The sequence below is a fragment of the Dermacentor albipictus genome, chromosome 5 (genome assembly GCF_038994185.2).
Source record: "Dermacentor albipictus isolate Rhodes 1998 colony chromosome 5, USDA_Dalb.pri_finalv2, whole genome shotgun sequence".
Taxonomy (NCBI): Eukaryota; Metazoa; Arthropoda; class Arachnida; order Ixodida; family Ixodidae; genus Dermacentor; species Dermacentor albipictus.
In genome coordinates, this window is record NC_091825.1 from 51,418,949 (window position 1) to 51,438,687 (window position 19,739).

The 19,739-nt window shown below is 44.8% G+C and overlaps 1 protein-coding gene across 1 annotated transcript in view; it reads left to right on the forward strand.

The window, feature by feature from the left end:
• Positions 1–5,725: 5,725 nt before the first annotated feature.
• The window catches only part of LOC135899197 (sodium-coupled monocarboxylate transporter 2-like), an 82,165-nt gene continuing 68,151 nt past the window's right edge, over positions 5,726–19,739 (forward strand). The window contains exons 1-5 of the mRNA XM_070539579.1: positions 5,726–5,988; positions 9,988–10,053; positions 12,052–12,103; positions 15,428–15,495; positions 17,128–17,285. Of these exons, the coding sequence (XP_070395680.1) occupies positions 5,788–5,988; positions 9,988–10,053; positions 12,052–12,103; positions 15,428–15,495; positions 17,128–17,285 (545 nt within the window). The 5' untranslated portion in view covers positions 5,726–5,787. The remainder of the gene's footprint in view (positions 5,989–9,987; positions 10,054–12,051; positions 12,104–15,427; positions 15,496–17,127; positions 17,286–19,739) is intronic.

The window sequence follows — 19,739 nt, forward strand, 5'->3', positions numbered from 1 at the left end:
CTTCTGTTGTACTACAGAAAAATGTTGTTGTACGACAGAAGCCTATCATTGCAACAGGCCCCCAGTTGTCATAACAGAAGTGTTCCTGAAGTAATGGACAAACTTCTGTTGTACTACAGAGAACTGTTCCACAACGGAAACCTATCGCCGCAACATGTACCCAATGATGACAACACAAGTGCACTGAAATTGTGTGATGCGACAAGCTTCTGTAGTGCCTTGTTGAAAAAGACAAAAGGAATTCCTGTCGCAACTATAGAAATTCTGTTGTACGACAGAAATTGTTGACATTTCTTAATTGGGAGACATTTCTGACATTACGACAGAAATTCTGATTTCGCAACAGAAGCATTCTGTCGCGACAACAAGAGTTCCGAAGTCGGAACAACAGCTTTATATCCTGACAGCGACTCCGACGTTACGACACCAATTCTGACGTCGCAGCAGAAACATTCGGTCGCGACGGCCAAGAGTTCCGAAGTCGCAACAGAAGCGCTTTCCGTCGCGGTCCTTTAAAATTGTATGTTTTCGCATCGGTGGTGTACACTGTACTTTTCTCTTGCGCGGTATTCAATCGCGCTTCTATGAAGCCGGCAATGCTGAATGCACCGACACCGGTAATAAAGTCGACGTGGCGAATAGTTATAATTGTGCCGTGACGACGCGGCACCAGCAACGCCCTACCGGCCTCCTCAAAATCGGCCGCTGATCAAAATCATACCATCTGCGGGAATGGCTGCGTATCCGTTTTTTTTTTGGTAAGATGTGGCAAACAGGCCTGTGGACTTACATGTGCTGTTACACTGACACATTAGTTAATTTCCCAGGAATATTTTACAAGCTTTATGCGAAGCAGAAAAGAAGATTTGGGTTGTTCCACAAAGTTGCGTGAAAAGCTGTCTCGCTCGGGTCTCATTAATCTGGTACAGTGCTGCCGTGAGAAGCCAGTATGCTGTCAGAAAGAACTCTCATCCACGAATGTTTATGTAGCTATTTTGCATTGAACACACGAATTATATGCGCGCTCAAAAGTGTAAAGAACGAGAGACTACTGTCGAAACTAGCAGTAACAACCCTAAAAGTCAACGTTGCCTATTTCTGAATTCCTTATTTAATATGGATATCGTACATCAAAATCGATGTTTTAGCACTGCACGATGTACCTGTCGATGGTACGAACACTCTTGCTCTTCTAGAAATGCGGCACTTGACGCCGTGGAGTGATAGCGGATCTTGGCTCTCAAAATGCAAATGTAAACATCAGCGCATCAGCACGTCGTACTATTCACATGGCCAAAACGTACACCCGAAAAGCATGTCAGCGGTGGTGCTGTGGTAAGATGCCGGGCTGGGAATCGTGAGGTCGCATGTTCGAATTCTAGGCGAAGACGTTTTTTTTTACTTTTATGTTTTTCTTTTTTGTACTAACAAATTTACATAACCTTACGGACGTCTCTGTCAATTTTTAATTAAATATTGATCAAGAACTACAGAACTTTCTACTACAGGACGTCACACTACAGACAACAGAACTACAGGCAACAGAACTACGGGCAACAGAACTACAGGCAACAGAACTACAGGCAACAGAACTACAGAAACAACGTCCCAAAATACGACAGACTGTTAAAATTTCCTGTTGTGTTTTTCAACTGGGGATGAGCTGCATTCGGGCTTCAATCTTCAATCGACACCCGTGGGTTCTTCAGGTCCCTTAATTTAGAAGGATTTCTTAAAATGATGCTCTTGTCCTTAAAATTAAGAAATTTCACGACAGTTGGTCGGATGTGACCTGCTTTAGGTAGACATATTCTGTAGGCTCGCTCTATTTCACCTGCATTGAAGCCTAGCTTAGTTAACAAACTGGTTGATGATGCGCTCAGTATCGAACCATTTTTCTTTTGGTTCTTCCGGAATTCCCTTATACATGAGGTCATTTCTGCGCATACGGTTATTTAGGTAATCAGCAACCAGATTGGCCTGTCCCAACTGCTTAGTTTCTAGGTTTTCAGCTGCTCTTGTGACTCCTGAACGACTGCGTCAATGGTGATGACGCCATGGCACAGGTTATCAATGGCTTTTAGTCGTTCTTCGACACGGCTGAGTCGCCATTGGATGTAAGGGTCACTCGTTTGAATATCTTTTAGTTTGTTTGAAGCGACTTTCTGATATTTTTCATTTGACAACGTTAATTATTTAAGAAGCGCGAGAACTTAGTCCACCTTTTCCGGGCCTGGGTTGGTCTCTACGTCACCTTCGCAGAGTATCAAATAGGCAATACAAAGCAAAACCAAGGAAAACCATGCACCCACGCCGCAGCAACTAATAACGAACGCAGGCCCAAGCCATATTGGTGAACAACGGCTGGCCAAATGGCCATGCGTCACAAAGCAGCCTATGGGTTCACGGTAGGTATAAGGATCAATACCCATGGTAAATCAAACGACACTCGGGATTTGCAGCTTAAACAGTACCAAAGTTGAAGGAGCTCTCGTCACAACCCACTCACCTACGATACCTGAAACAAAATGCGTGAGCTGCGAACAGTGGGCTGGAAATCCTGTTCGGTGCTTGTGGACGATCCCTCTTGTAGGCGGCCGACTGGAGGGCGCTGCGTGCAATGGCAGCCGCTTCCAAGTGTGTTGGGGCGCAGATCGCCTGCGCGATGGAAGGCGATCAGGCTGTAGCCACGAGGCAGCTCGGCGGGTTGCCCGATGACCAGTTATCAGCTTGGAGCACCACAATCCTTGTGTCGTCGCTTGCCTCTCGAATGTGTCAGAGCCTACGATACATGAAATAAAATGCATGAGCTGCGAACACTGCAGGCGGCTGCAAATTAGGCGTAATGGGACGTACTTATCAACTAGGAACGAGACTGTATTCTTAAATAAAGCCCCATTTTCATCAACGGTAGGCATGTAGTTTTCAATGAAGAGTAGAAGTTCGGTGTTAACTGATACGTAGTCACCATTCGAATAGTATCTAATTTTCCTGACGATTTTAACTTGCTTTGTAGTATGCACAATTATTTCGAAGTGAAAAAGGCAATGGCAGTTCGAACCGGGTATGTAAGTAATACCATGCAAAAGGTGAGGAGCAGTGGTAATAATTAAATCTAACAGGTTAGATGTACCGGAGGCAAACCTTCTATGTATTGAAACAAGCTGTGTAAATGTGAGCCGCATGCACAGGTTCAACAAGGATTGGCTGACTGCGGCAGTGTATCTGATATTGTAGAGTGACCAGATCAATCTATTTTGAGAAAATCGAAGTCACCTAACAAAACTAAAGGCAGTGAAGGGTATCTCATAACCGAATCATTCAATACATCACATAATTCGTTGCAGAAAGATAGTGTCGAGCTCGGTGACCTACAGCACACACAGAACAATGCACTTTCGTGGTCAAGGTCTATGCGGACAGAGAATTTCTAGGGCACTAGGGATGATGACATTGCCTGATACGAGGTAATAACAACGGCAATCAGTTCACCACCTCCTTAGTTTTCAGTCCGGTCTTGGCGATAGATGGTGTAATTTTTCGCAGTTAAGTAATTCTGTATTACTTACAGCGTTTGAAAGCCAACTCTCCGTAAGCACCACCACATCGGCAGCGTATGAGTCAATAATGGACGCTAAATCATCACGTTTGTTTACAATACTCTGGACCTTAGTAAGCAGAAACAATAAATTCTGATGGTCAAAATTAAGAGCACGTTTTTGGCTAGGATAAAGACGCATCTGTGGCGGTGTCGCTAATCCTAGACGAAGACCCGGCTATACCACCGTCACTGCTTGGTCTTAGTTAACACACGCTGTCTGGGCCCGCCGAGGAAGCATAACACTTATTGCCAATATAAAGCTTGTTATACCATACTGAAACCTTTTTGCCGCTTTGCCTACCAAGCTCAAACAACTTTTTCCTCACATTTCTTGTCGCTTTACAGAAATCTTCACTAATGATTACTTTGAAGGATTCGCAGTTTTTTTTTGAGGCAAGGATAGTTTCCCCGAGTTTAGAAGACACAAATTTAACAATAATAGGTCGACTTTTGTCGGGAACAAAACGGCCAAATCTGTGGGCGAAGGATATGCGTTCGTTCTTCCCGTGCAAACCAACGTTAGATGCGTTATTAAGAACAAAGCAGATTTTTATTCAGACTCAGCCCACGTCTCAGCCGCTCATCCCCGACCAGACTCCGTGCGTTGCCGTATGAGGAGGCAAGCACGTGCAACGTCACCTGGGAAAAGGGATCAGCCGCCCATCCCCGACCAGATTCAGTGCATGTCCCGTGACGTTGACATGGGGAAGATCCCGCGTATTATTTTAGTGGGCCTATTTAAGGGGCCACGCAATGTATTTTTTCAATTGATTTCTTTCTCTTCTTCTCTATCCTTCAGCAACCATTGAATAAACAGTGCAAGTATCGCACTAGAAATCGTCTCGTCCCAGCCTGGTCGCCATGACCTACCGGACGCCTGTAGCCTGCCGACAATGCCACGCTACCCAATAGTAACGCCGGTCGAGGTTCGAGAAACTGCCGTCGCAACACTATGTAGAACTCCACAATCCTTATGTTGTAAGCTCACCTCAAATGACCGGAATAGAAATCACGCCCTCGGCTAAATGCGATCTTCGCCACGACCATCTTGCTGGTGTCGACAGACACATGCTCATGTCACACACGTAGCTGTTCGTCTTGCACAAACACGTTGATCTATATGGCAACGTTTTGCGTAATCCCAAATGATGCTTCGGGAGGAAAACGTGTCCTTAGCGTTTCAGCCTGCTTATGCCCGACGTATCTTAACATGAAATGTGCCAAAACCAACGATTTGCGTCACAAGTTTCGGCATTAAAAAAAGCACTGCCGGATCCCTATTGCATACCTGAAGATTGTTGATGAGATCGTCGGACGCATCTTTAGTATAAGCTATAAAATATGTCTTTATTGGAGCCTTTTACTACAATGTACTACTAGTGGCACATTGTCTTCACTGTCAGTTTAGCGCTGTGAGGTGCGCCAAATGCGTATCAACACTCATGTGTTTCGAAAACGGAATAAAACAGGATTATGTTCCTGAGCATGACAGAAGAAATGGAGTCTTAATATTTCGCACGGAAGACATGTTCTCCCTCTCTGTGACGTGTGGTATAGACAGAATACTGTTAGTTATCAAAATTTTTAGTACTAAAACGTTCTAACCAGCACTATTTCTGAGGTTTTCGAATACATTTGGGATCCGCTGCTTTGCGAGGTATACAGGTCGAAGTGATAGTTGAACGTGGGGGGCATATATTAGAGAACAAATACTTAGCAGAATACTTCAAAGAGCGTAAACGGCAAACACGCACCACGAAAGTGGTCATTTTAGCGTTGGAATAGCTGAGTGGATGGCCTCATGAGCGCCAGCTCTCTAACCTACTAATCCCGGTTGAGAATCATTATTAGTATTATCGCGAGGAAAAGAATCAGGAAACTATTGCGCGCATCACTATTCCATGCATCCTTGGCACCTATGCCGAGCGGTAGAATTCGGCAGTTATTCCGAGCGATATTTTGTTTGTCCATTGTTTAAAGTTTCAATAGCTCCAAAATTACAAGGAACCCACCACTGCTCGACTTCATTCCAGAAGCTGTCCAAGATGGTGCGAGTCTTGGAGTACATATTGTTCGTCGTCCTGGTAGCGACAAACCTCTCCGTCGGCCTCTACTTCTCTTTCCGCACGGCTAACGTTGACCCCGGCAGCCGGGTGACGGCGGCAGAAGTTTTTCTCGGAAGCAGGATGCTCAAGTCCCTTCCCCTGGCAGCCTCTTCTGTGGTGTCAATCTTCTCATCGACCGGTCTCATTGGCCTGCCAGCTCATTTCTATGCCTATGGGTGGCACCTGGCTTGGACTTACGTGACGCCTCTGTTATGCATTCCCTTGGCCACTCACGTTTTCGCGCCCGTGCTCTACAGGCTTCGCATCACATCCGTATTCGAGGCAAGTATCTATTTCGTATTCTATCCGTGCTCGCAGAGAGAAATGTCTCGCAATATATAACCTTCCTTTTCATCTGGTTTAAGCAGGTACGTGTAATGCTCTCTTTTATTTCTGCTTGCTTTGCGTCGTCTTTGAGCGTGCCAAGTGCGCACTAGATGCGCAAAAAAAGATGTGACCTTATTCATTGACGCTGCATGTTAATCGATTCGCTAGTTTGGCGTTCGAACTATAATATTTTAGCTGTGTTCCAGAGTTTTAGCTGAATTGTAGGATGAAAAAAAGATAGCTTGTCCTAAATGTGAAATTGTGTGCCAGTAAAGTTCAAGTAAGTAGCAACGTTAAAGAAGAGCACGTTGAAGCACTGTGTATGCAATTGTATATGTTAAGAAAACACCTCAAGTTCAAGACTAAAGAAAGAAACTGGCTGTAGCTTAGCTAAGGTTAAGCCCAGGATGCGAAGCATACTAGCCTTTATTTTAACGCGACAGCGTTAAGGAGCTCGTGTCGCAGAAAAGCCGGTGTCGTCGCCGTAGGCTCAGGCGTGCGGCGCTTGCTCAGGCGCACATTTCGTTGTCGCGCCGGACGCTGCGTTCCTCGACGCTCACCGCGTCCGATGCGGGGCGCGTAGTCGCTGCGCCGTAGCAAAGCCACCTAGAAACAGTCTCTGTAGCACGCCGCAACCTTCGCTTCTCATTCCAACGAGCAGCTCTGTCTCCAGGAGGCATCTCACCTCGTGAGTGTCTAGCAGAGGCAAGCGCAGCTGCTTATATACCGCCGCGACGCCGCGAGCGACGGCGCGAGTTGGAGCCCCGTTTCTCCTCTGTCGTGACGTCACGGTGTCACGTGGTCAGCCTTGAAGGCGACGCCGCGAGCGACGGCGCGAGTTGGAGCCCCGTTTCTCCTCTGTCGTGACGTCACGGTGCCACGTGGTATTGAAGGCGACACCGCCGCACCTGAGGAGCTGGGTTGAGCTCCAGTAATATGCTTCGCATAAAAAAACGATTTTGAACGCGTTGAATGGATATTTTGATGTACCTCTTTTATATGTGCTAATAACTATAAGAAGTGGCAGTTTGGCCCAAAAGCCGAAGCATCGATTACGATAGCAAATTAGGGGACAGTGAGACGAAGCAAGGATGGTAGCTTTAGCGGCCGTATAAACTCGTAAACACAGGCAATCTAACTAAATTCACAAGCATGGTGCCGCGCGCGCAAGCAAACACGAATGCTTCTCCTTGGATGACTGTGGAAACTGGCTGTCAGAACGCTGGAGTGAGGAAGAGCGGCAGCAGCAGAGAGCGTATTGACCTTCGCGCTGCATCTCGCATCAACGCGAACCGAGCGGCGAAAACCCAGCGCACAGACGGACTTTGTCTTAGTCGCAGATTGCTTTCAAGATACGGAGGGCCGGGCGGGCCCGCGCGGCCGCTGAGGCCGTTCGGAGTATTACGCTACCCCGCCCCTTCCCTACCATGCCCCCGGAGCCTTGTGCGCGACGGGAGATGGCGCGCTTCCTCCCCGCTTTCCTAGGTTGCGTGCGCGAGTTTGAGCCGCGATCGCCGGTTCAAACTCGCAGGCTTCAACTTGCATATACAGCATACGGCACGCAACGCCGATTTTATCGCCCTTGGACTTTATACGGAACCTCACGGTGACGCCTACGTTGACAACAGAAATGCACCTGGAGTGTCCATATAATTGCTGTCGCAATAATAATATGCAACTAATGTGTTCTTGAAAGGAGTTACAAGATAAGCGTCTGCTTGTTTGGCGCAACGCCAGTATTTGGCCATCTTAGAAGTTTTTCTTTCGTAGCTTTGATCGCAGTAGCTTCCTCTAGCAAACTTATTAAGTTGATTGCTGCTTTGCAAGCACAATCAAAATAAAGTAGTGGACAGGCGTTTGAAACCTGAAATATTTTTCTATAATTCACGTAGAATTCATATTTGTGGACACAAGGAAACTCATTGAAAAATTCAGAATTGCAACTCCCTTCTGCTTCTGCAGTTGTACTAATAATGCTTAACGTGAAAGCAATAAGTCGGACCTAAACATTCATCAGAGAGAATTATGTGCCTCCTGAGGAGTATAGTAAAATGGAACAGGGTCACTGTATGGGCTGGTGGGAACATCGTATGATTGTCCCATTTGCTGATATGAAACAAATCGAAAGAAACAGAATAAATATAGCCGCATACGCGCACAGAAGTTTTTTGTCTGTACTGCCTCGTTTTTGTTTTAACACCACTTTATGTAGCACGAGAGAGGTTATAAAATAAACTAAAGCCTTTTCTCGAATTAGTCGTGGGGCTCTGTTAAAACACATTGATAGACAAACCTATATAAAAGAATGCAACTCTGCATCATTCAGGGCATATCTGAAGGGAAAGTCATATGAAATTTGCGCACTGAAGTCAGCATGGCGGTACCTGCAGATGTCAAACCACCTAAGCAAGGGCTCTCAGATTTGTCGCCTGCTAAGCAGCTGTACCTATATTAACTACTTTAGCAGTTTATGCACTGTATTCAACTACTATGCTGCAGTATGTCTTGTTCATGTCGCTGAGGAACGACCTGTAAGTGCATTAGAGGCTTTTTGCAGAAAAGGTCATTTACAGTTAACGAGTGCCATGTACATCACCACATCCTTCTTGGGCTGTGATGCAGCTTGTCTTTGCATGCGTGTGTATGATTGTCCCCTAGCTTTTTTTTTATAAATATGGTCACCAAAATTCTAGCCATAATGAAGACACGTATGCATTTCTTTCGTGACCATTTTTCATCGGCTCACCAATGTCTCAGTGGTATCACTGTGCTCTAGACGTGCCTTCTTCTTACGGACATTTCTGGAACGTTGTCGCGAATTCTATAGCAAAATAATTTGTCTAATCAGATGGCGTTCGCAAAGCAAATAGTTGGGTGCATTACAGAACGTACGACAGCACCCCTGACTGCACTAAACGCCCGATGAGTCGTGCCTAAATAGCCGACGCGTTCGACACACATTAATTTCGACTACCGACGACTGTGCGAGCCGCTGTCCTTGTTGATCGACGTGACTTGTTTTTTCTGGGGAAAAGTTCGTTCAATAAAAAGTTAGTTTTCCTGGTTAGTATTGTGCGACTGCCTGGTGATTCACCGTAACTAGAACGCGACAATATTTGCAGCTTAAGCTCTTTTAAATCCCAACCTAATGTTCTTTTTTTGTTTACGTGATTCACCTGGCCAACCGAGCAGAGTCCCTTCGGAATGAATGATCATATGTAGTGAAGGAGTTGTTGTAACCGCTTTTTTCTTTGACTGACACAACTCATATCTTTAGCTGCACCGTATGGAGTTGGTGAGAAGGAGCATGTTTCTTTTTCTCGCGATTTCTTGCAGCACAGCGCATTTCCATAGGCAGACGAGACTGTCTAGAATGGGTACGCTAGTAGGTCATCCATATGTTGTAGCGCAAGAAAAACGACACAGAAATAGAAGGAGACACCACACTGTGTGTTTTCCTAGGCGTCTCAATCTCCGCGTAGTTCTGACGACACTACAGCAAATTCGAAGATATGCGAAGCCTCTGCACGGACAGCGTTTCACGCAAATCTTCCACAGAATCGCTTTGCCGGTGACGTGACCTCGCGCGCTGCCAGAGTGGCTCCTCCGAAGAGAATGGCGCGCGGAATTTAGCCTGAAGTTTCAGCTGATTTCGCGGCGCACATCGGTGAAAAATTATGCAAATGCGAATGTCACCGCGTGATGTACGCACCGCGACCTGTCTGACTGCAATACCCAAACCTGCAATGTGAGGGGCTTACTGGCTCTAGACTACACCAAAGTAGTAAGCACATATTATGCGAAGAACCTCTGACTTTAGCACTAATAGTACATTGTAAAACACCTTCTGATGACAAACGGTTAGCATTACAATGTTTTCATTTTGGCTTCAGGATAACGAAGAAATATGCGTGTGGCGCATAAAACATATTGCACTGTTTCTTTTCTGTCCAGTATATTCGCTTGCGATTCAACGGCACCATTTCCTTGACGGCATGTGTGATATACATATTCCTCACGGTAAGTCAATCTCCCTAACGATTAATCATTGATCTTTCATTTTCATGAATGAAAGATGCAAGAGGTAAAAAATTTCGGACAGCAGTGTGCATGACATTGAAAATATGTGACACATGGAAGTAAATATAATATGTATAAATATAATTCCTCTTAGACATGTTCGTCGTCTGTATCCGGGTGCAGCTTTAACAACAAAATACAGTGTGATTCCATGTGGCAGTTGAATGATTGGTTTGCAGAAGCTGAAAGTGACCGAATATGTGTTATCATAAAGACAACCTCATCTCAAGTCGGTGTATGGACTTTCTTCTTCTTATTTTGATGTCGTGTATATCAAGCATATATAAATCCATTTAACACATTTGCGCCAGTTGTATGAACTGCAGTAGCCAGTAGGCATTTCCGTTCAACCCAAGCATACACAATAAAGCGTAACACTTGTACGACGACACTCTAAGAGCATCGTTTGTGTGCTTGCGTGTGCTGGTAACTCTTCTTGCGGGGACAACTGATTGTGCCTTATATATGACAGGAGCGAGTCAGAGAAGAAAGGCGGTGCTAGAAACTCGTTTTCACCCAACCGTGTCGAATATGCACAATGCCCTCTGGAGCTCCCTGGCCGTCACCATCACCACATTAGCCTCTTGACAGCTGTAATGATCCGTGAGTCCCCTCACAAGCATTGCAGAAACTGCAGCACTTGCCTTTCTACTAAAGTGCAAAGTGCAAATCCAGAGGGGACGTAGATAGCACTGTAGGGAGTAAAAGAAGCAGTTCCCCTACAAGAAAGTGGGTGTGGGTGGGGGGGGGAGGTGACGTGAGAAAGCAAGCAAAGCCTACTACTGCACGACTGTGGTTGCGGGGAAACTAACTAAGCTTAAGTTCAAGGTACAGTACAGTACGTTGCTGCTATTTCTGAAAAATAAACATCCTGGAAATATGTCAAGCGGACAAACTACGCAGGGTGTGCAAAAGCAGCGCCGCAGTCGACCATCAAATCAACACTTCTGTGCAGGCCGCGTTAGCTTTGCGGCTATGGCATTGCTAGAGGTAGTAGATTTTATCCCAATCGGGGCAGCCGCATTTCGACGGGGGCGAAAGAGAAAACGCACGGGCGCTTATATTTTGGGACATGTTAATGAACATCACGGTGTCAGAAATAATCCGGAGTCCGCCACTACGGCGTGCCTCATAATCCGATTGTAGTATTGGCACGTACAGCCCCGTAATCCCATTCAAGTTTAATACTTCGTCCACAATACGATGTGCCATGTGAGGCAATGACTATGCTCAACCCTCTCAGAGGTTACGCAATATGGCACACAACAACTCCTCAAACAAACACATCTCCCTGTGTGTTCTGTGTAATACGCAGATAAACAGCAGTAGTGCCCGCAAAGCAACGTTTAACATCAACTCGCCACTCTCGTGTTAGCTAAACGTTCACGAAATTAAGCTTTATCCGTCAACTTCACTGCTAATTATCGTCAACCAAAGCATCCAGGACGGAATGCTTCACTTTCATCGATTGCCACAGTGCGTGGGATGTGCATAATTTATTTACGCCCACAACAGACACTTGGAAAAATAAAAACCCACGTAACTATTACCGGTCAAAAGAGAGGAACCACGTGATGTTAGTACCAGCGTACAGCTGGACACATCTGTGGAGTGGAAGCTTGTTTACGCTAGCCCAAAGCGCTTTCCCCTAAAAATAGCCCCTCCCCCTCATGGCCACAAGTGAAATGTAAAACTGTAGGGGAGGATGAATTTACTTTACTTCATTGAACAGCACCATCGTGACGGTTAATATTGCAAGCCTATGGGACACGTAAACATTGGTATTATGTTTTGCTAGCAAAATTTGCGACATGGCGTGGCGTTAAAAAAAAAACACACTCATAGTCATGAATTTCATGCCTATGTTACTAATATGCTTGTCTCCTGAATGCGGCAGCTTGTGGTCTTTGATATTAAGTAGCCCATTTCTGCTTACAGTTAAGCGTCGGAGCCTTGTCTGTTTTCGCTGCATCACTCGCACTTCTCACAGGTAAATTTTAGACCTTATGCTTTCTAGAAGTCCCGCGAAGGGACGAGAAGTGGCGTGAAATATAGCAGTTAATTACTGAACAGAGAACTTCATTGACTTAAGCAACGAGGCCTGTAGCAGGGCAAATTAAGTTCTCGCTGCGCAATGAAGGCGCATCTTTACATTCTACTGTGATCCACGTCTATAAAGCAATAGCATTTCATTTGTCAATAAGCCATTATTTAAATGTGCGTGTTTGATTTGTCAGACATTTTCTATAAGTATATGTTTTTGTATGTGTGAAGTCACCAAATAGCTAACTTTTATTTGAACACGACTGAAATATCAAAGCGAATTACGACAGGTAAAAGGTTGGTTTGCGCTAATCCGTAACTTAGTGTGCAATTAGGCTAACTTGCGATCCCAAACAAAAGGATCACACACACACACACGCACACACACACACACACACAAACACACACGCACGCACGCGCACGCACGCACATACACATACACGCGCGCACACACACACACACTCGCGCACGCACATACACACACGCACACACACACACGCACGCACACACACACGCACGCACGTGCACGCACACACAGACACACGCATGCACGCGCACACACACACGCACACACACACACACGCGCACGCACACGCACGCACACACACACACGCACGCACGCACGCGCATGCACATACACACACACGCACGCATGCACACACACACACACACGCACACACACACACGTACGCACGAGCATGCACACACACACACACGCGCGCGCGCACGCTCGCACGCAGGCACACACGCACAGATACACACACGCACATGTAGAGAGCGAGAGAAGCAAAGCTTTTTTTTCGTTCAGTTTCACATTGTTAATGTTAAAGAAACGAAAGACAAAAATTGAATTGAAATTGAAAGCGTGTGTACATATATGCGAGTATTTTTTGTATGAGTTTGCAGAATTTCGTACCGAATGAGGGACATGTGAAGGAAACGGTGGAGAACGCGCATGGGCTTGAAGTGACGTTCGACGAACTCTAGTATAGATCAACGCTTGCCTTTTAAAGGTTTGGTTAAGCCAATATTTGTGATTGTCACGCGTGGCATAAAGCTAAGAGCAGGTCCTTTTTATAGAAATTTCAAAAGGTTAATTTTTGTGCTTCGAAGGTAATACCCTTATTGTCGTGTCACAATATTGACATATATTTCTCGCTTGTATGTAGATGCGTGATAGCGCAACTATAACGTAAATGTATTCCAAAGTGTTTGTTTCTATTCCATTTCTGCAATCAGCTCTCCACAATCTGTAAAAAAAATTGGCGGTTCACCCCATTTCGCCTGCCTATCATGCCACCTCACGAAAATCGCGAAAACCTGCCATAACGTGTACACGCTGATTATGCATGATTCAACCGAAATAACGTAAAATATTTATTTACGTCTCTATGCCTGTTTCGCCATAGGCCCATCGCTATTCAAAAGTTTTCGGGTTGCACCCCCTTTTGCCTGTATGTCACGCGACGTCCCAAAGCCGCGGAAACTCACCACGTCAAATTCAAGCGTACGCGTTAAGGATGCATTAATATGCCGAACTGAACGTTCTCTCAGAATAGTCGAAGACGGCTCCTTTCCGTAAGCAATAGAAGGTTGCTGCTAGAAGATCACTCTGGCACTGGCTACTTGCAGCTACCAAATAGAATGGATTGTTTTGCCTAGAATAAAATTTTTGCGTCACAGTATAACGTTGTCGGGCCCTTTTGACACGTATACATTGCTCTGCCAAGTCTTCTTCGCTGACAATCCGTTTTAGCGGCATTTTTAACCTTCCACTGCATGCCACGGCAACTTTCGACCAGTCACCGCAAGCTAAGCAAACCGAAGCATGCAAATCGCAGACGCTGGCACTACCGGCCTCAAACGGTTATCTGCTTCCACTGCGTTAGCACAGGCCCTCTGAAACGCTCTCAACTTCTGCGCTTTCCTCGCCTGTATGCTAACGATGCTGAGGAACACTGGTTAACATAACAACGATATTTATTAAGGGCGAACCTGTGCCCACAACTAAAAGTCATTGCGGTCGTTAAGAATCCCCGGCAGTCGCGTTCTAAAACTGGCGTCGAACCGTCTTCTTTGTTCTTCTCGCGTGACACCTCGTGCACGTGGCGATTGCGAGCCGGGTCCAAACGGCTACTCGTGCTACGAAGATCGCTGCCTGTTGTTGCTGAACAACACCACGGTACGGTGTGCACAGTCCAATACGAAGCGCGCAACTTGAATGAGACGAAGTTGTCCTGGCAATATTGTCAGCCAATTATATAGGCAGAACCTGCCCAGGTAGACAACAGAGTTTACTTGGTAAGCCAACATAAGGGACCGCGTATGTACGAGTCGAGGGTTTCATTGGGTGGTTCAAACAATGGCAGTGGGTCGCCATCTTATCCAAGCGTTGGCGGTTACGTAAACTTGACGTCAAGGTATTGCAATACAAGCAGATGGGAACAGTTTTACGCCATAAGGCCCTTGGAGAATTAATCTCCTCAAAATGGTCATATAGGTGTCTTTGAGATCACTCATTCTTAATGGCAATTTCCGTACATCCGAAGGAAAGTTCTATGAAACAGCGGTAAAAACATTGTCCCATTGCCTAAACTCATTTTTTTTTTTCCGCATGTCGAGTCACACATGCATTCTTATGTCCGATTCGTAGACTCGCATGGGACCCAAGAACTTACTTGTGATGCCATTAAAAGCCAAATATGTGCTCAAAAGCGGCTCCACGGAAGTAAACCTTTAGTGGAAATTATTCGTAGTCATCTAGGAATAGCCATCTAGTCATCTGCAGGTGGGGTACAGAGACGCCAGACGTGCAGCTATTTCTTCTCATTTTGATGCACCCGCCGTGGTTGCTCAGTGGCTATGGTGTTGGGCTGCTGAGCACGAGGTCGCGGGATCGAATCCCGGCCACGGCGGCCGCATTTCGATGGAGGCGAAATGCGAAAACACCCGTGTGCTTAGATTTAGGTGCACGTTAAAGAACCCCAGGTGGTCAAAATTTCCGGAGTCCTCCACTACGGCGTGCCTCATAATCAGAAAGTGGTTTGGGCACGTAAAACCCCAAATATTATTATTATTATTCATTTTGATGCACTCCGATAGACTTCGGCATGCTAACGCGATTTGGTTAATTCAACAGAAATTTAAAGAATCTGCACTCTTCTTACGCAGAAGTGCATATTTTTCTGTTCGGTATTCTTGTAAGGATTCCGCGACAAAGCGTAGTTCGGTGACGGAGAAAGTAATATCTTTACAACGCTTCTCATTTCAGTGCTCGACATACCGCTTGTGTGGTGCAACGTGTTCATAGGGATGTCGGGGACGCTGTACACAGCACTGGTAAGCCATATTCCGAGAAACGCATCTGTTGCGTAAGATTTTTGGGTGGACGCTTTTCCATCTTTTGACGCTGCTTTTTTCCCTGGTTAAACGTATGGTGTACAGGCTCATGTTATACAAAACTGAGGCACCCATAGTTAACGCTTAGTATGAAGTGCTCTATGAAATAAGTTTCGCAGAGATTAGACATCTGAAAGAATTGCGTACGGCAGTAAAGGAGGCGTCATGAACGAGTGACTGTGCTTTCTGTAAACTTGCCCTCGCGAGTAAAAATGTTCGTTTGTAAAGTTTCTTGTATGTAGAGAAAAATGCCACATCTGAGTACCATTTGCGAATCTTGTGTGAATCACCATGTGTTTATGCAGTTTCAGCGCCCCTATACGTCTAAAACCAAAATTTTCCCTCCGGTGAAAAAAACAACAAAAGAATTTCATGTTTATTCTATACTGCTTGTACGTGACGCTATAAATTCCTGATTTACTGCCACGTAAAAGAAGAATTCTCACTTTTACGTTCCTCAAGCTTGTAAACTTCTTTGGACATTGTTTAAATGGGATCTAACAAAAATAAGAAGAAATATTTCCGCGCATGCTTCCGTGTGTTCTGGAGAGTTGGACTGCTGAAGCTCGGCATGTCATCTATGTAATAATGATATCGCCAACCCTTTTCACTCGGCTGTTGGCCTCATATTGTTTGGAAATGAATGTGCCATTGCGTAGCGTAAGAACTGTCGCAGAAAACGCTTGATTTAATAGAGCTCTTACACCTGTTGATGAGTAGTGTCTAAAATATAAAATTTAAATGAATTTCAATAATTCAATGTCCATGACCATTTGAAATAGAAAGTCATTCCAAATTTTCTAGCAAGCTATATAATAACGATGATAACCAATCCTTTGAGCATAAATATATCTGTGGTACTACTAAAAATACCTAGTAAAATAAATAGGTGGAACATACCCCCTTTTCTGAAGCGAAGCCGAGGTTCTAGGTCATAAATAAAAATTTGTCGAACATGTAGAGCTTACAGCATGTAAAACATTACTTGGACAGCATTAGAGCACTATTGTGGAATTGTAGGTGTACATCAAGAAAGCGTAGGTAATTATCATTTCAGTAGTAATTTTTTCAATTTCATTTCATCATTTTTATAGCTTGTGCATTCTTAGGTATTACTTATCATTACTGGTGTTTATATACATACTGCTGTCATAAATTATAACAAGGCTGTTTAACCGAATTGTACTAAACTTATCGCCCCCTTTCTCTTTAATGTACCTGTGAACCTTGAGGAAAAATAAATCAGTAAATAAGCCAGAGCGAATCCACAGGGTGGATACAAGGTTCGTTTACTCATGAAAACCAACCTGCAAAGAAAGTTAGCACCTGCTTTGCTGGAATTAAAAGCTCTTCAAAGTTTGTCCGTGTGTAGAAAGACCGTTCAACTACAATTATTTTATCGGCTGTGCGATAAGAAATCAAATTGGACTCCAGCTTATATGTGCTACCTCCTGGGCGTTTATCAGTGTTTAGTAAGTACACAAAAAGAGTAAATGTATTCAATTTCCGTTTTTACCAGAACAATCAGAGAGTGGATTAAGCGTCATCTAAATGTTATTGTTTCATGTTCAGGGTGGACTTCGTGGTGTTGTTTGGGCGGACTGTCTGCAGTTCTTCCTTATTCTGGTTGCCCCTGTAACTGTGGTCGCGAAAATTGCAACAGATTCTTGGTCGACAAACTCGTCGATAGAGCCATTGAACCATCTAGACATCGAAAAATACATTGCAAAGTAAGTCCATTACGTACAGGCTTGAGTGCTTTCAAAGAAAGAGCGTTCTTGTAAAGCGAACTTGTCAAAATGTGCTTTCTTTTCTATGAATAGCAGGCCAGCACAGTAAGCAACTCATTGTTCCTTATTGGTAACTGCAACGATATTTTCGACAGCATGAAAAGGCTAGATTCTGACATTGTAGGTATAGAACCGTCTCGGTGGCAAATTACGCTTTTGAAATACCAGTACAGACCTCGCGAAAAGCTAAAGAAAGAGACGTTTGTATTAAATAAACTAAAGAATGCCACGAAGGTTAAACGGGTATTCTAAGAAGCAGTGGCAGCTTCGTTGCCTATTCGCAAATACCAGTTCAGCTCGAAGGGCGAAGCAATGGCAGCGATCGCAAGCATGCCAGGCATGTGCTGTTGAGCAGCGAAAACACCCTCCCGGAGGATACCAGGGGCATACAAGACGCGACGGTTAACGTGTATGAGGAGAAAGCGCGTCGTCAGAGGTCTGACCAACGTTGGCTGCAGTGGCATCGCACGCGCGCGCCCGCATACACACATGTTGAAAGGGGAGCCACCGCGGTGAGATCAAGCGGTGACGGTTGTGAGGAATCACCTTGGAAAAAGGCGACTCACAAGGCCTTCGCCCATGGCCGCTAGTTGAATTTATACTACCAGGCTCTTAATCCAAGCACTACTAGCTTTCTAAACCTTATAGGGGTCCGGGCTTCCGTCCACCGTTTCTATAGAATCGCTCAGTGGTAAAAAAGTATTACACTCAAATTTCCTCATTGGAACAAATACACGGGATCAAAATATGCACCAGACGAGCGTTCATGTATTGAAATTCTCTTGAATGTTGTTGCAGATTCTACAAATCACAGATCTTTGTGTAATCAGATTGCGTGCGAGACGAGATTGGTGGTGTCAATTCTAGAACTTACGTCAGCGCCAGCGATTACGCCGGAAGGTTCGATGAGTCATGTATAAATAGCCGACGTGTCTTGTCCCCCTATCAGATTTCAGAAGCAAACCTTTTAAAGGTGACATGATATTAATCTAGAAACACAGAAGATTACCTTTTTTGTATGTTTTCAATAATCGACATCTGCCATGCTGCCTGCGAGAATGGCGGCATGCCGAATGTTTTCAAGCTCTGCTGCAGTGGAAGGCTCGGCGCTGCCATCTATAGGACATGGTTTTATTAATTAATAATAATTAATTAATTAGTAAATATACTCTTAAGGCCCGGGGGCATTGCTGAGATGAGTGGCGAGTACATGTGTAATCGTTGACAATATTCTTGAAATTAGAGGTGTCCCAGATGGCAGTGATGGAGGCAGGAAGGTGGTTCCACTCGTCGGCAGTGCGTGGTATAAATGATTGAAAGTAAGAGTTGGAGTTGCATGGTGGTCCCCCCTCCTTCATTTGGTGATCGATGCGAGGTGAAGTGTAGGATGGATGAAGGAACAGTCCATCTTTCAGAACGGGATTAGTGCAGTAAATCTTACGAAATATGCATAAGCCGATAAAATTACAACGTACTGCAAGGTCTCGCAAACCAAGCGTCAGTTTCGTTGATGATACGCTTTCGCGACGTGCATAATTTTATATAATGGAACGGGCGGCCCTGTTCAAGTGATTCAAGAAGATTTGTAAGATTAACTTTACCAAGGTCCCCAAATGGAGCAGGTATATTCGAGCTTGCGACGTACCAATGTTTTATAAAGTTGTGACTTAACGTGAACAGTCGCACTGGAAAAATTGGGACGTGTGAAACAGAGCATGCGGTGAGTGTTTATTAAATATCTATTGGAGATGTACGTTCCACGAGAGATTAGTGATATGTATGCCAAGATATTCGTAAGATACCGTAGAGCCTAATGGTGTGTTATTGAAGGCATAGTTGAAAGAAACAGGGAAAGAGGCAGTCCGTGGGACACGCATGCTTTTACATTTATTAACATTAAAGGTCATTGAAGAATCGGAGCACCAAGAAGATATGACGGCAAGATCGGATTGCAGGACAGCATGATCAGAGGCATTAGCAATGACGCGGTAAACTACGCAGTCATCGGCGACAAGTTTCGTGGAAGAAGTAACGAACTTGGGGAGGTCATTAATAAATCTGAGAAAGAGTAGTGGACGCAAAACAGACCCCTGAGGTACACCATAGTGCACAAAAGCGATGGAAGAGTGATGTCCTTTAGCAGATACATATTGGAAGCGGCTAGAATGGAAGCATTAAATCCAGCGCAAGATATTAGTATCGATATTAAGTTTACGCAAGTTGAGGTAAAGCAATTTGTGAGACAGAGTCGGAAGCTTTCGCGAAATCCAAGAATATGCAATCTATTGTAAGTCCTTTGTCTGCAGCACTAAATAAATCTTTAGTAAAAACCAAGACCTGAGTGTCACATGAAAAAAATTTCCTAAAACCATGCTGACAGTTAGTGAAAAACGA